The sequence below is a fragment of the Canis lupus genome, chromosome Y (assembly GCF_048164855.1).
Source record: "Canis lupus baileyi chromosome Y, mCanLup2.hap1, whole genome shotgun sequence".
Classification (NCBI taxonomy): Eukaryota; Metazoa; Chordata; class Mammalia; order Carnivora; family Canidae; genus Canis; species Canis lupus.
In genome coordinates, this window is record NC_132877.1 from 6,552,883 (window position 1) to 6,566,465 (window position 13,583).

Genomic DNA, 13,583 nt, shown 5'->3' on the forward strand with positions numbered 1-13,583 from the left:
TGTCTTCTGCACTTTCTCCTCGGTGTCCAGGCTCCACCCTAGGAGTGTTGACGGTCTGCAGCGGATCCTGTGCTGGTATTTTCACAGAGCGCCATGGGCTGTTCTGCTGGGCAGCCATAGCGGCTTAAGCAGATGTGCTTGGAAAAGGTTAAGACCAAAAACCGAGTCACTTGTTGTGTTTTCCTGATCCAGGTGGCCGAGTAGATGAGCCTTCGCTGTTGGAGAGGTGCTGAACATCTGACGCCTGATGCACTCGGTGTGTTGGGGAAGGAGAGCATCTTGCTCAGAGCTGGGGTTAAGGCTGTTGTGTCTGATTCTGTAAAATGTGCACTGAAAGCTCTGCGTGAGGAGTGCTGGGACACAGTCCTCCTTTCTTCTCACTTCAGAGGCAAATTATCATAGGTTCAGCTCCTTAAAAGTATGTATAATTTCAAATATCCTATGGGGAATTTCTTTTAAATATCATGCCTTATTTTGGAAAGCTTGCAGTTGTTCTTTTGGCTTTTCTTTCAAATTTGCATGGTAATACTAGTATTGCTTACAATGGAAGTAACCTGCCCACCTCTTCATTCATCTTACTCTCAACCGAGACTCAAACAAAACTGTTGCAAGCAGTTTTGCCAAGGCCAAATTATCAGTAGGGTTGATTCATGTGTTTTTCTGCCTCTTTTGCTGGCAGCCTTAAATTCTTTGTGACTCTAATTACGTCCACTAAGCTTGCATTCAGAAGCAGATTAGCACCCATGGACAGATAGAGGTTCTTTGCAGGAGGCTGTAAGGGTTGGCCTGGCTATGGGCATAGTTACATATTTGAAGAAAGGGAGTTTCACATCTAGTAGCCACAGCCATGCTTGCTTGGAGCAAATCTCTTGCCACACACATCATTTTCCAGATGTCACTAAGTTGCAACAAATTTTGCTCCAAGCCCATATTGGGCTGTGCTCCCCCTCTGCTCCTGGCTCCTTGGAGCTGTCCTTAGCAGGTGGTTCTGCGTGCCGCCCTGACCCCGATGAGCACAGAGATTCTTGGAAGCAGCTTCATACAACGATACAGCAAGAGTGCAGGGCTGTCTAGGACGTCCGCAGGTTGTGTCCCTCTTACCTTTCCCTCTCGAGTTCTCCCTGGGACAGAAACAGTGTGTGTGTGTGTGTGTGTGTGTGTGTGTGTGTGTGTGTGCGTGCTGTGCCTCAGTGGGGATGTTGGCAGGTCTCCGTGAGATCTTGTGCTTTAGGAGGGTGGTCTGCAGTCATTTGCTCAACTTCTGGGGTAGAGTTTCTATTGTAAGCATTTCTGGGATTATGGCTGTTTGCTACATGCTTATTGTTAAACAGAGTAGACCCAGAGATTTATGAGGGACAGACACCCTGACTTCTTCAGGCTGTTTTCCATTGTTGTTTTTATTAAATAAAATCAAGAGAAAAAAAGAAAAGTTACTTCTGTTCAAATTTAGGCTTAGTGTATGGTTTGAGCAATTTAATCAGATGAATTTCCAATGATGTGAGACATTTCATTTTCTAAGTCAAGTAGATAGTGGTAAAAAGTTAAGATTGTGTTTTCGTTGCAAAGCACGTTAGTGATGTTTATAAAACTTAGTGTGGCGACATCAATGGTTTCCAGTGTGTTAAGACACACAGAGAATGTTTTACTTATCTTCGTTTCTTTTGTATATGACTCATCAGCCCTGTTGCTAATCCTTAGAGCTATTTATAATTAGTTTTATTAATGGTTTCACATTTGAATGTCCTGAGTTTCTTTGCCAAAAAAAAAAAAAATCCATTCTCTTGAATTGTAGCAAGGAAGTTGGGTCGTCGCCCTTTTAAAACCATGGGTTGAACTTACTGGTGTGTTAGTCAGCTGGGGAAATACACTGAGAACACAGGTGGGTGGGACAGTCTGAGGGTTTTTTCCCTTTTTTCTGACGTTTGTGGATTATAAAAGGAAATAGAAAAAGCAAGTCATTTGGGTCCGTTCCAGTTCTGCATGTGTTCTTTACATGACATTTCCACACAGCTTTCTCTGCTGAAGCACCCTTGCAAGGGAAGGATGAGGGGTGCCCTGGCCTCATGGACAGGAACCCCGGTGCTTTCATCCTGTGTGAATGCTGCTTCTCAGCCTGGCATCTGTTGAAAATGCAGCTTTGATGTCTTGTATCAGTTGCAGCTGCTGAGGCCATTAGGGAATTTTTATCTGAATTCTCCTCATGTATAAAAGCAGGAACTGTCTGACTCTTATCCCATAGGACTAGAGATTCCATCAAGCATGACCTCCCCTTCCACTGCATTGTGTCGTCTGATCACTGCCCAGGAAAAGAACTCTCTGCCATTTATAGAGTGCTCTGACCTATGTTTTTGTACATTCATGTAACGTGTGAGAAGCACTGCAGGCAAATGGTGAAGATCATACCGCTACGTCCTGCCCTCCAGGAGCTGGCTGGCTGCTGAGTGTGCTCAGAGGCATGGGCCAGGAAAGCTCTAACAAGTGGTGAGCCAACAGATGTCAAGAGGAATGGAAGCAGATCTCAGCAGAGTTTTTCTTAAGGATAGGCCGTTGATCCTTCCTTGGAAGGTTGAGCCAGATTTGAGCTACATATCTGGTCAGTGGTACCAGGGCTCCTAAAGAGAATGGCAGAGGGGATGCAATCAAAAGGAGTGCAGGGGGAGGGATTACGAGGTAGCTGGGGGCGGGCAGTGCAGGACCTGAGCTTGCATATGAACGGCCAGGAAGGCGAGTGCAATTGCATCAGCCTGGCCAGGTCTGTCCCCAGCAGATGTCCATGCTGCTGGCCCCGGGGAACACTCCACACAATAGCTTGGCTAGATGCCTTGAGAACGTGGGAGCTTGGCCTTCCTTCTGTGGCAGCTGGGAGTAGCTGAAGGTTCTGGAGTGAGAGCAAGAGCTGTCCAGAGCAGAGCTGCAAGGAGATTGATCTGGCAGGAGGTAGATAGACCAGCAGAGGGAGAGGCCCGTCAGGACATAGGCTTCCCTGGGCTTGGCAGGAACTGGGAGTTGTAGGGTCAGAGCAAGGTTCATTTTGTGTTTGTGGAGTGGTGCATTTTCTTTGTCTCCTTTTGAAGGAATAAGAAGAGAGCTTGTGGTTGCCCCTCCTCTGGTGCAGACTCCCGTCCCCACCCCACCTCCCATGCTGGCCTCTGGTCCTTGAATCCTGTGGTCCCCTGTGTAGGGCTGGCCCCGTTCACTCAAGGGCTCACTGAGGAGCATCGCCGTACTGTCCAGCTCACCCGCTACCCCAAATCCAGGCCTTTTCCCCCTGGGGGGCCCCCAGTGCGTCACTATTGATCCCCCCCAGGAGTGTTCTCTGCCCCCAGTATGGCCTGGAGGCCCCCACACACTGTGCACACGGCATCAGTGCGCGCGCAAAGCCAAGGCCCCTTCTCCCCTCCCCGCGGGGCTGGTACCGTCAGGCCGAGCTCGTGGTGACCGGGCACAGACTGTGTGTGTTGTGTGAGGCTTGCCTGCTGGCTTCATTCTAAAAGGTCATGAAAATAACTCAACACTCATGTGACTTTTGGGGGGTGGGGTGGGGGAAGGAAGGGATTCTGTTCTTTATGAGAGTGATAAACATTTTATTGCATTGAAGCATTTATTTTAATAATTCCTTTTTTTTTTTTTTAATATATTGTTTTTTTTTTTTTTAATTTTTATTTATTCATGATAGGCACACAGTGAGAGAGAGAGGCAGAGACACAGGCAGAGGGAGAAGCAGGCTCCATGCACCGGGAGCCTGACGTGGGATTCGATCCCGGATCTCCAGGATCGCGCCCTGGGCCAAAGGCAGGCGCCAAACCGCTGCGCCACCCAGGGATCCCTAATAATTCCTTTTTTAAAATGATTTCTGATGTCTGGATTTGTTCTTAATTTTCAGTGATAGCTTAGCATTTTTCATATTTGTGATCTAAACCGTGTCCTTCCAAAAATCCCTCAAGGACTACCTAGCATATAAAACTTTTTTTTTTTTTCAAAATTGAAGTAAATATCAATTAATTGTGGTATGTAATTTGTGGGAAAGGCTTCAGGGGAACTGTCATTAGGATGAATAATTTTATCTGGAGTACCAGACAGTGTTCATAGTCAGTACTGTGGCTTTTCAGTATTTGTATGAAAGGAATATTAACCACTGATTAGAGATTACATGTCGGAAGAGTGCCAGGGCATGAGGGAATGCTCACAGAACCCGGCCGGCTGCAGAACGCAGTGAGCCTGCTGACTCTGCAGATTCTCTGACTTGTCTAGAAACAGATGGGAGGACATGCACAGAGATTACCTGTGATTATCTTTAAGTCATGGCTTATTTTCCTTTGTCTTCTTGGTGGCTTCTTAATTTTCTTTTTTTTTTTTTTTTAAGATTTGTTTATTTATTTATTCAGAGAGAGAGAGAGAGCCAGAGACACAGAGACACAGGCAGAGGGAGAAGCAGGCTCCACGCAGGAAGCCTGACATGGGACTCGATCCCGGGCTTCAGGCTCCAGAATCATACCCCAGGCTACAGGCAGCGCTAAACCGCTGCACCACCGGGGCTGCCCTTAATTTTCAAATGTTCCATATTTTTTAAGATTTTATTTATTTATTTGACATAGAGCAAGAGACAGAATATAAGCAGAGCAGAGGGAAAGGGAGAAGCAGACTCCCAGCAGAGCAGAGAGCCCAATGTGGGGCTCGATCCCAGAACCCCGGGATCATGACCTGAGCCGAAGGCAGATGCTGAACTGACTGAGGCACGCAGGTGTCCCGTGTTCCATATTTTCTGCAATAAGCATGCATTTTAAGGATTCCGAACATCAATAGCCATTTGAATAAAGATTTCTTTCCTATACACTGGGATGACTGTAGTTTGGTGTGACTGTGGACCGACTTCCATTGCCCCTGGGATTCTGGGGCTCCATGCCCAGTGTGGGACGTTGTTGGTCTTAGTCTATGACATCCCCGCCCATGCCGCCCTGCAGAGACGCAGGACCTTGGGCATCTGGGGTGCGCTGTATAGGCCTTCGCAGCGGTAGTGAGCTGTGCTCGCATCCGCCCCTCCTGGATACTTCCAAGGCCGGAGATCACCCTGTGTGGGTTTCCTTCCCCGAAGGGCCTTCCTGACTGGTCTCCCCAGTCAGCTTACATCTGACTGTGCTCAAGGAGGAAACATGGGATTGGCGGCTTCCGGGTTCATTCCTGTTTGATATTTGCCACCGGGCCATCTGGACCTCCGCAGACATCAGGGGGAAGGAATGATTTGGGAGTGGTTTGCTACCTGCCCGTCGTGCATTTACACACTTGTAATGCCCATGGCTCTGCTAGGTGGCCAGGGTGGGTACAGCTAAGAACCGAGTGTGGCATGGGTTCCCCCGGGCCCTCACCCTGGGGCCTTGTGTTCCTCTGTGCTGGCACACCGTGTGACCTGTGGCCCCCACATTTGCAGCAACTGGATGATTTAAAGCCACCTGAGTGTGTGTCTTGTATGAAAAAAAAAACACCCCAGTCTAGTGACAGTGAGGCCCGGAAAACTGCTCCTGTGTCTGTTCCAGAGGGACAGTGACTGTGTGGGCACACTAGGTGGCGCCAGAGCGCCCGTCCCCAGAACCCGCCTGTCCAGCATCACAGGACTGTGACCATGAACGTCCTCCTCTCCCTTATCAACGCGAATCCAGCCGTTTTAGGCAATCAGAGGGGCTGACAAAGCAGCTGGAACCTTGCCAAATACGTTCATTATGCGCTAGGAAATTCAGAGGACCTGGCGAGAGCTTTTTGATGTTTTTTAAAGAAAACATCAGTGTGCCCAGTAGTCATGACGTCCTCATTCCAGGGGTGACCTTTCCACTGTGTTATCATTTCTTCTTTTTTTAAAGCCCCTAATTCGTACTGTAATTGTTGACTATGTCTTCTTGAAAGAGACGTGTATCTGTGTTATCTTCACAAGGAGGAAAGGCTTTTACTCTTGGAGCTCCACTGCCTGCCCCAGTGAGCCAGCCCGTGGCCTAGTCTTGCCAGCCGCAGAATGGAAAGATGTGGCCACAAAGTAGGAGGCCTTTTCCTTTCCTGCCTCCTTTTTTTATCTGTCTCCCTTTGCCTCTGCTCTCAGTCTAGTTTCTTTCCTTCACTGATTAACCATAAAGGAAGATGAAAGAAATTGTGGACATGATAGCACAGAAAAAGCCATCTGAAAATGAAATTCACGTGGCCAGAGCCTTCCTTACGAGGATTTTGAGAAACTCTATGAGGTACGGTTGGGTTTTACTTCTGCAGTGTGATGAATTTGTCTGCTTCATGCTTTCGTTCACGGGGAAACTCCTGAAGTCAACGCTTTCCACATTTTGCCATCCAGATATTTTTCTTCATGAATTATGAGTTGTCAGGTTTATGTTACAAATGCTTTTCAGATTTCCTTGATATCCTTTATCGTGTCATATCCTTTAATGTTTTTGCCCACTTGGAAGAATGTTTGCTGTCAGGTACCAAATGAGCGAGGATCATTTTGAGCTCTTTCCATGTCCTTGATGGGGCAGGAAGCTATCCAGAGCAAGCGAGCTCTATCCCAAATTGGAGAAGTAGAGAGTGGGAGAACCAAGTGTGAGTGGGTCTCCTCCTCATGTAGCAGCCTTTTCTTGAAGGCTCTGTTACATTTACATGGCAGCTGTACAGATTTCCCACCAAACTTCCCATCTCACACCCAGGCAGTGCAGCCAAACAGCTAATGAGCCACCCGTGGGATGGTGGGGGCCCCGGAGTAGCAGCGCAGGCGGGTGCTGCATACCACCTCCGGAGCCTGTTGGTCCAGGGCATCATCTTCCCATAATGAGGACCCTGGGCTGACTTCACAAACCCTCCACGTGGCTCCAAGGAATGGATATACATCTACCAGTCTTAGTTCATGTCCAGATATCTGGGTTTGCTTAGTTAAGTGAGTGAATAGAAGTGGCCTAAAGTGTGTGTTGACTTGGCTGAGCTGGGGATGCTCTGGGCTCTTCTCCAGTGCCAGCTCTTTTCCTCAAGGAGGCCGAGGGCTATATGCACAGGTACGCTGAAACCATAAAGATTCAAGAGTTGGTCTGGGCCCTACTGGTGGCTAAGACAAAGACAAGGTTATTTACCTTTGAATACATTTTGAAGAATAAGGGTTCGTTCACATTTTGGAGCCCGTGATTCTCACTCTGCATTAGGGTGAGTTTTGCGTCAATAAAAATGGAAGAACTGTATTCATGTCCAGAGACCGTGGGAAGCACCTGGCAGTGAAGCCTACAAATCATACAGAAGTTGCTGTGACTTACTTCCATGTTTCACTCCCGTCTTGGCACGGGGTCGCCCTTTGCTCGAAGTCCCTGAGCTGTCTACGTTCTTTTTCAGGAAGAATGAGGTGAGCTGGAGGCCTCACTCCTGGCATGCCACCAAGTTCTCCGATAACCACCCAGAAACGTCAGCGTCTCCATTCCCCTCTGCCAGCGCCTGCCCTTCTTGGCACAGCCGACAGCTCACGAGGTAAGCACCGGTTCCCCACTAGGATGGACAGTGTTTGACAGCATTCAGAACTTCCTAGGCCTGCGATGATGGCACCTTTCTCCACTTCAGAATGATTTTGTTTTTCTGATGAGGAAAAGCCACTAACACACCATTACTGGTAAAACTCGGACTTTTTCACTGACTCGGTAGGTGTCCAACCTTTGAAAACAAACACTGAAATGCCAAGAACGAAGATGAACATGTGTGCTTTCCCATTTATGTTGCTTAATAAATCAAAAGCCTGGGGACTTAGCTTTTTGGGCCAAATCCCTTTGGGCCAGCTGATTTGGTGGGTCTGACCTGACTGGGACGGCTACCATGCTACCCATGTGCCCACAGCCATCATCATTCTTTTGAGATTTTGATACACAGATTGGAAGGCAGGAGCTCCTTAAGGGTTCAGCAGGTGTATTTCACAAAGGCTTCCAGACAGTTCTGTTACCATCAGGAGCTTCCCCCCAACCCTCAGGCCTCTCCTATGGAGAGGGCATAGAGAGGTCTCTCTGCATAGACAGGGCTTCACAGCCATATGCTAGGTGGCATCCAGCCTTGACGGCCTAGTAGTAGTTTCCCACTGACCATCAGATCGAGATGGTGGGAACTGTATGTCAGCAGAAGGAGGGGGAGTTCTGGTCGACCTCACATCCACATTTCAGGGTCAGAAGGGCTGGTGTGTTAGGGAGGCATGTGGTAGCACTACGGGACGGTTGGTTTGTCATAGATCACCTTGGGTTAGTGGCCAGTGTCCTCACAAGTCTTCTATTAAAAGGGTGACGGTAGCAACAGGTAGGTGGCTTTAGGTGTATGGGAGCACATGTATGAGTATATATATTTGTATGTGCTGGTCTATCTGTGCACATTTATGGTGTGTGTGCATGTACATATGTGAATGCATGTGTGTGTGCATGCACTTAAGTGCATGTGTGGTATGTATGTGAGTGCACATGCATATCTATTCTGAGAGTGCGTTTGTGCCTGTGTGTGTGTAACTAACATAACCATCTCAAAATCTCTCTCTTTTTTTTTAAGATTTTTATTTAGGGATCCCTGGGTGGCGCAGCGGTTTAGCGCCTGCCTTTGGCCCAGGGCGCTATCCTGGAGACCCGGGATCGAATCCCATGTTGGGCTCCCGGTGCATGGAGCCTGCTTCTCCCTCTGCCTATGTCTCTGCCTCTCTCTCTCTCTCTCTCTCTGTGTGTGTGTGACTATCATAAATAAATAAAAAATAAATAAATAATTAAAAAATAAAATAAAAAGATTTTTATTTATTTGAGAGAGAGAGAGAGAGCACAGGCATGGAGAGGGTCAGAGGAAGAAGCAAACTCCCTGCTGAGCAGACTCCCCCAACACAGGGCTTAATCCTGGGACCCTGAGATCATGACCTAGCCAAAGGCAGATGGTTAACCCACTGAGCCACCCAAGCACCCCTCAAAATCAGTTTTTGATTGTTGACAAACACTACCTGCTGTAAAATTATATAGTACTTCTGTGAAGGAAATGTATCTCAAATACACTACCTATTTAACATGACAAGAGGGCAGCCCGGTGGCTCAGCGGTTTACGCCACCTTCAGCCCAGGCCGTGATCCTGGAAACCCGGGATCGGGTCCCATGTCGGGCTCCCTGCATGGAGCCTGCTTCTCCCTCTGCCTGTGTCTCTGCCTCTCTCTCTCTCACTCTCTCTCTTTCTTTCTGTGTGTATGTGTTTGTGTCTCTCATGAATAAATACATAAAATCTAAAAAAAATAAAAAATAAAGTGACAAGAGATGGTGGTGTTTGGAGTCCAGGGTATTTTTGAGCAACCACAGATTCTCAGCTGAGTAGTAAAACTTAGGTGAAAAGTGGGCCTTTTATTTCATTACTGAAATGACTTAATGTAATAGGTTTTCCATTAAGCCTATTTGATGGTTTCTTGATGAAAGACGCACATAAGCTGCCCACATCTGTGTGGAAATAGTGCTTAGCATTATTTATATCTCCTTGGACTTAAGACTGCATGGATAAATCACCTCCAGAGCATGGGTGGGAAGATAGAGCAGAACATGCTCCATTTCTCAGAAGGCCACCTGCTCTGTCCTTACGGGAAAGGGTATAAAACCCAAACAGTCCACTACCTCCCAAGAAAATCTCACAGTCTGCAGGAGCCATGAGATCTTGAGAGCTTATAGGTATAACCTTTTCCCTCTGTTTTCATTTGTAAGAGTAATTTACCCAGTTCAGTGTCCTGTGTCCTTGCTGGTGACACAATTTTCTTTCTCCTCCTGGTTCTCTCTAAACCTAAAGTAGCAACAGTTGTAGTAGTGAGTTTTGTTCTTTTTCTTTTTCTTTTTTTTTTTTTTTTTTTTTTTACCTTCAAGCATGAAGGCTCCAGCTTTGTTGAACTTTAATGAAAGCATTTTCAACATGCCTGGACAAAGTCCTACCATTGAGAGTCATTAGCCTCATATAGACACTATTACTTACCTCGTGGAATAATTAATTCCTTAATGAACATATTACCCACTAAATCTGATTTTGTATTTCCTCCCCTTAGACCCCATGGCACTTATGAACCTGTTTTTTTGGCATTTGGGTACAGCTCCAATGAGCTCTGTCAAACCCCTGTGCACAGCAGGGTTTGGTTTTGCTGAGAAAGCCTGTTGCTAGAGTTCTCTCTCACATATGCCATCGACTGAGAGGTGAAAGGAGCTATTGGTACTCTAATATTTAGGTGTGGAAAAGTCACATTTTCCCAGGACTTCCCTTTTTTTTTTTTTTTTTTTTTAGGACTTCCCTTTTAATGTGAAAATTGTCATTCGGTATTCGGTCGCTTCTTTTATGTTAGTCATCCAAACGATGTGTTGTTCATACGCTCGACCCCATGGTCCACAAACCTGCCGTATAAAGGGCCACGTAGGGAATATTTTAGGCTCCATGGGCCTGTGTCTGCTGCAGGTACCCAGCTGAGAAGCAGTCACAAATGGCGTGTACACCAATGGCCACGATTGGATCCCAATCACGCTTTATCTGTGAGCACTGAGATTTGAATGTCCTGGCATTTTCATGGGACACAAAATGGTCTTTGATCCCAGTCTCCCCAACCGTTTAACTGTCTAAAAGCTGTTCTCGTGGGCCAGAGCCCGCCAGCTGCCATACTCAGGAAGAAGGTATTCACGTGGGTGTTGCGTGCCGCTGAGCGCTGTGGACTTCACAGCCTGAGGGCAGGCATGTAGAGCTAGAGTGTGAAGGCATCTGTTTAAGAAGGAGCATCAAGTGCATCGGGCTAGGTCCTTCCGGCCTGTTGTCAGAGTTGCTCTGTAAAATGTCACGTCTCAGGTCCTGCAGCCATGTTTTGGGAAGAGTTCTGGGCATCTGGATGTTTCTGCGCAGGGCCAGCTGCATTCACAATGCTGCTGTCCTCATTTCCCCCTTGCTGTTACTCCATTCTAAAGCAAAGCCTTCCCTCTGGTCCCTCCTTCCTAGCTCTTCCTCTCATGACCTGTCTGGCACGTGGGAGCACACGAATCTGCAGCGTACCTCTGACCATTTTAGCTCCCTTGGGAGTGTCGACAGCCTGGACCAGCCTTCCCAGCCCTACCCCTCCGGACGCCTCTCTGCTGCCAAGTCCAACAGCAGCATTGACCACCTGGGCGGCCAGAGCAAGCGGGACTCAGCTTACGGCTCATTCTCCACCAGCTCCAGCACGCCTGACCACACCTTGCCCAAGGCTGATGCCTCCTCTGCAGAGAACATCCTCTACAAAGTGGGCCTGTGGGAGGCCTCCAAGCCAGCCAGCAGCCGGCAGGCCCAGGCTGCCAGCGATCCTCAGGGCCTGGAGGAGAGGCTTGGGTATTTCCCACCCCGGGTGCCCTGTGAGAGCAGCAAAAGCCCCAGGCCAGAGGACAGTCCTGAGGCCAAGCTGGCTGCTTCTGGGAGGTCAAATTTTGGGCCAGTCTGGTATATCCCTGATAAGAAAAAAGCACCTTCATCCCCTCCTCCTCCTCCTCCCCCTCTCCGTAGCGACAGCTTCGCTGCCACCAAGAGCCACGAGAAGGCCCAGGGCCCTCCATTCTCAGAGATGACCAACGTGCAGCACTTTCCAGGCATGACCCGTGCCCAGCCCCGCAGTGACTGGAGACCTGAACCCACCGATCAGCAGTGGAGGCTGGTGCGTCCCAGCAACGGGAAAAGAGCTGGGAGCTCGGGCTGTGCACCAGATGCCCCCCTGGACTGTGGAGTGCTGCCCTCTGACCACAGGACAGGCGGCTTCCCAGGGGTCCCTGGCCGGCTCCAGGCCTCTCTGTCCAGCACAGATGTACGTTTCCCGCAGTCCTATGGCTGCCAGCACCCACGCCAGTACAGTGACGAGAGTCCCTTTTGTCACGAGGGCCCCAGGGCCGCCACGTTGCTGAGGGAGCAGCCCCGTGTCGCCATCCCCGGGGGCCGCCAGGAGCCTTCTGCTAACCCTTTCCAGGATGACAGCCCCACTCAGGTCAGATGGCCCAGTGCCACCAACCAGAAGGGGGACAGTGGTGGGCAGAGCCGCTACTACTGTGTGACCACCAGACAGTGCCTTCAGGGAAGCACACAGGCAGCACAGCTCCACGAGGATCACTGGCATCCTGACGTGGCACCAGGCGCCCCCGAACACCCTACCGCACACCCGATGGGCCAGAAAGCCCGGTGTTACCTGCCTCAGCACGAGGAGGCCCTGGACGCCCATGAGAGGGACAGGGGTGACCCGGTGGACAGAGCAGCAGAGGGCCGCTCCACTGGAAGTGAAGAACCGCAAAGAGCCAGCCACAGCGAGAAAGCCTGTCTGAAGAAAACTGCAGACTTCATGTGGGCTGATGGGGAAAGCAGCAAAATCTCTCGTCAGAAGACCCCTATGTTGCACTCGCTGGCCCAGGAGGGGACGTGCCGGCCCGAGAATGGCCAAGACGGTGGTACGGAAAGGCCGCCACCATTTGATGCCCAGGTGGGCAAACCGACACGGAGAAGTGACCGGTTCGCCACCACTCTGAGGAACGAGATCCAGATGCGACGAGCCAAGCTTCAGAAAAGCAAAAGCACGGTGACGCTGACTGGAAGTGGTGATGCGGCTGAGGAGGCCGGCAGCTGGAGGGCGGAGCGGGGAGGTGCCACCAGTGCCACCCCAGAAGGTTCCTTCACGGGCACGTATAAAGACCACCTGAAGGAGGCCCAGGCCCGGGTCCTGAGGGCCACGTCGTTTAAGCGCCGTGACTTGGACCCCAGCCCAGCCGATCATCATGCAGGGTCACCAGAACACCGGGCTGAGGAGCACAGCGCAGATCCAGACACCGCCCCCCACTTCTGGGAGGGGGGCCTGGCCAAGCCGCCCCCATCCGGAGGTGGCATGCCGCACGTTCTCCGCATTGGAGGCCGGAAACGGTTCACAGTGGAGCAGAAACTGAAATCCTACTCTGAACCAGAGAAAATGAACGAGGTGGGGCTGTCAGGGGATTATCGCCCTCACCAGCACCCTGATGCATCCGAGGAGACCGTGGTGGGCACATTCGCCGACAGGTGGAAGTTTTTTGAGGAAACAAGCAGACCCATTCACCAGAGACCTGGGCAGAGGCAGGCGCTGTGTGGGTTCCCGAAAGAGAGGCTGGAGAGGCCGCAGACAGCAGGCCATGGGAACGAGGGTGCGGACCCTTCTTTCCAGAAGAGGCCCCGTACTACCTCCTTTGGAGAAAACCCCAGTGGTCCCAGAAGAGCAGGGAAGGTGGGAAAACTGGAACCGCCTCAGCGACTTGGAACCTTTGCTGAATATCAAGCCTCTTGGAGGGAACAGAGGAGAGCCCTAGAAGCCAGGAGTTCCGGGAGGTATCACTCAGCGGATGACATCTTGGATGCGGGCCTGGATCAACACGAGAGGCCGCAGTACATTCACGGGAGGTCCCGGTCATCACCATCCACAGACCTCTACAAACAGGTAAGCCTGGCACCTGATTAGGGACAGAGCTGCCCCCTGACTGCTGCACAGCACATACAGGATGCACCCCAGAATATAACGGCCCGGGGTCCGTGTGACCTGTGTCCAACTGTTTGAGCATGTCTATGCGCCAGCTCTTCTCATG

General features: G+C 50.0%; 1 protein-coding gene across 2 annotated transcripts in view; it reads left to right on the plus strand.

Moving 5' to 3' along the window:
• LOC140629110 (protein Shroom2-like) overlaps positions 1-13,583 on the plus strand; it is a 143,135-nt gene that overhangs the window by 76,830 nt on the left and 52,722 nt on the right. For both annotated transcript variants that reach the window (XM_072818556.1, XM_072818557.1), the window contains exons 3-4: positions 7,348-7,479; positions 10,963-13,438. In XM_072818556.1, the coding sequence (XP_072674657.1) occupies positions 7,348-7,479; positions 10,963-13,438 (2,608 nt within the window). The remainder of the gene's footprint in view (positions 1-7,347; positions 7,480-10,962; positions 13,439-13,583) is intronic.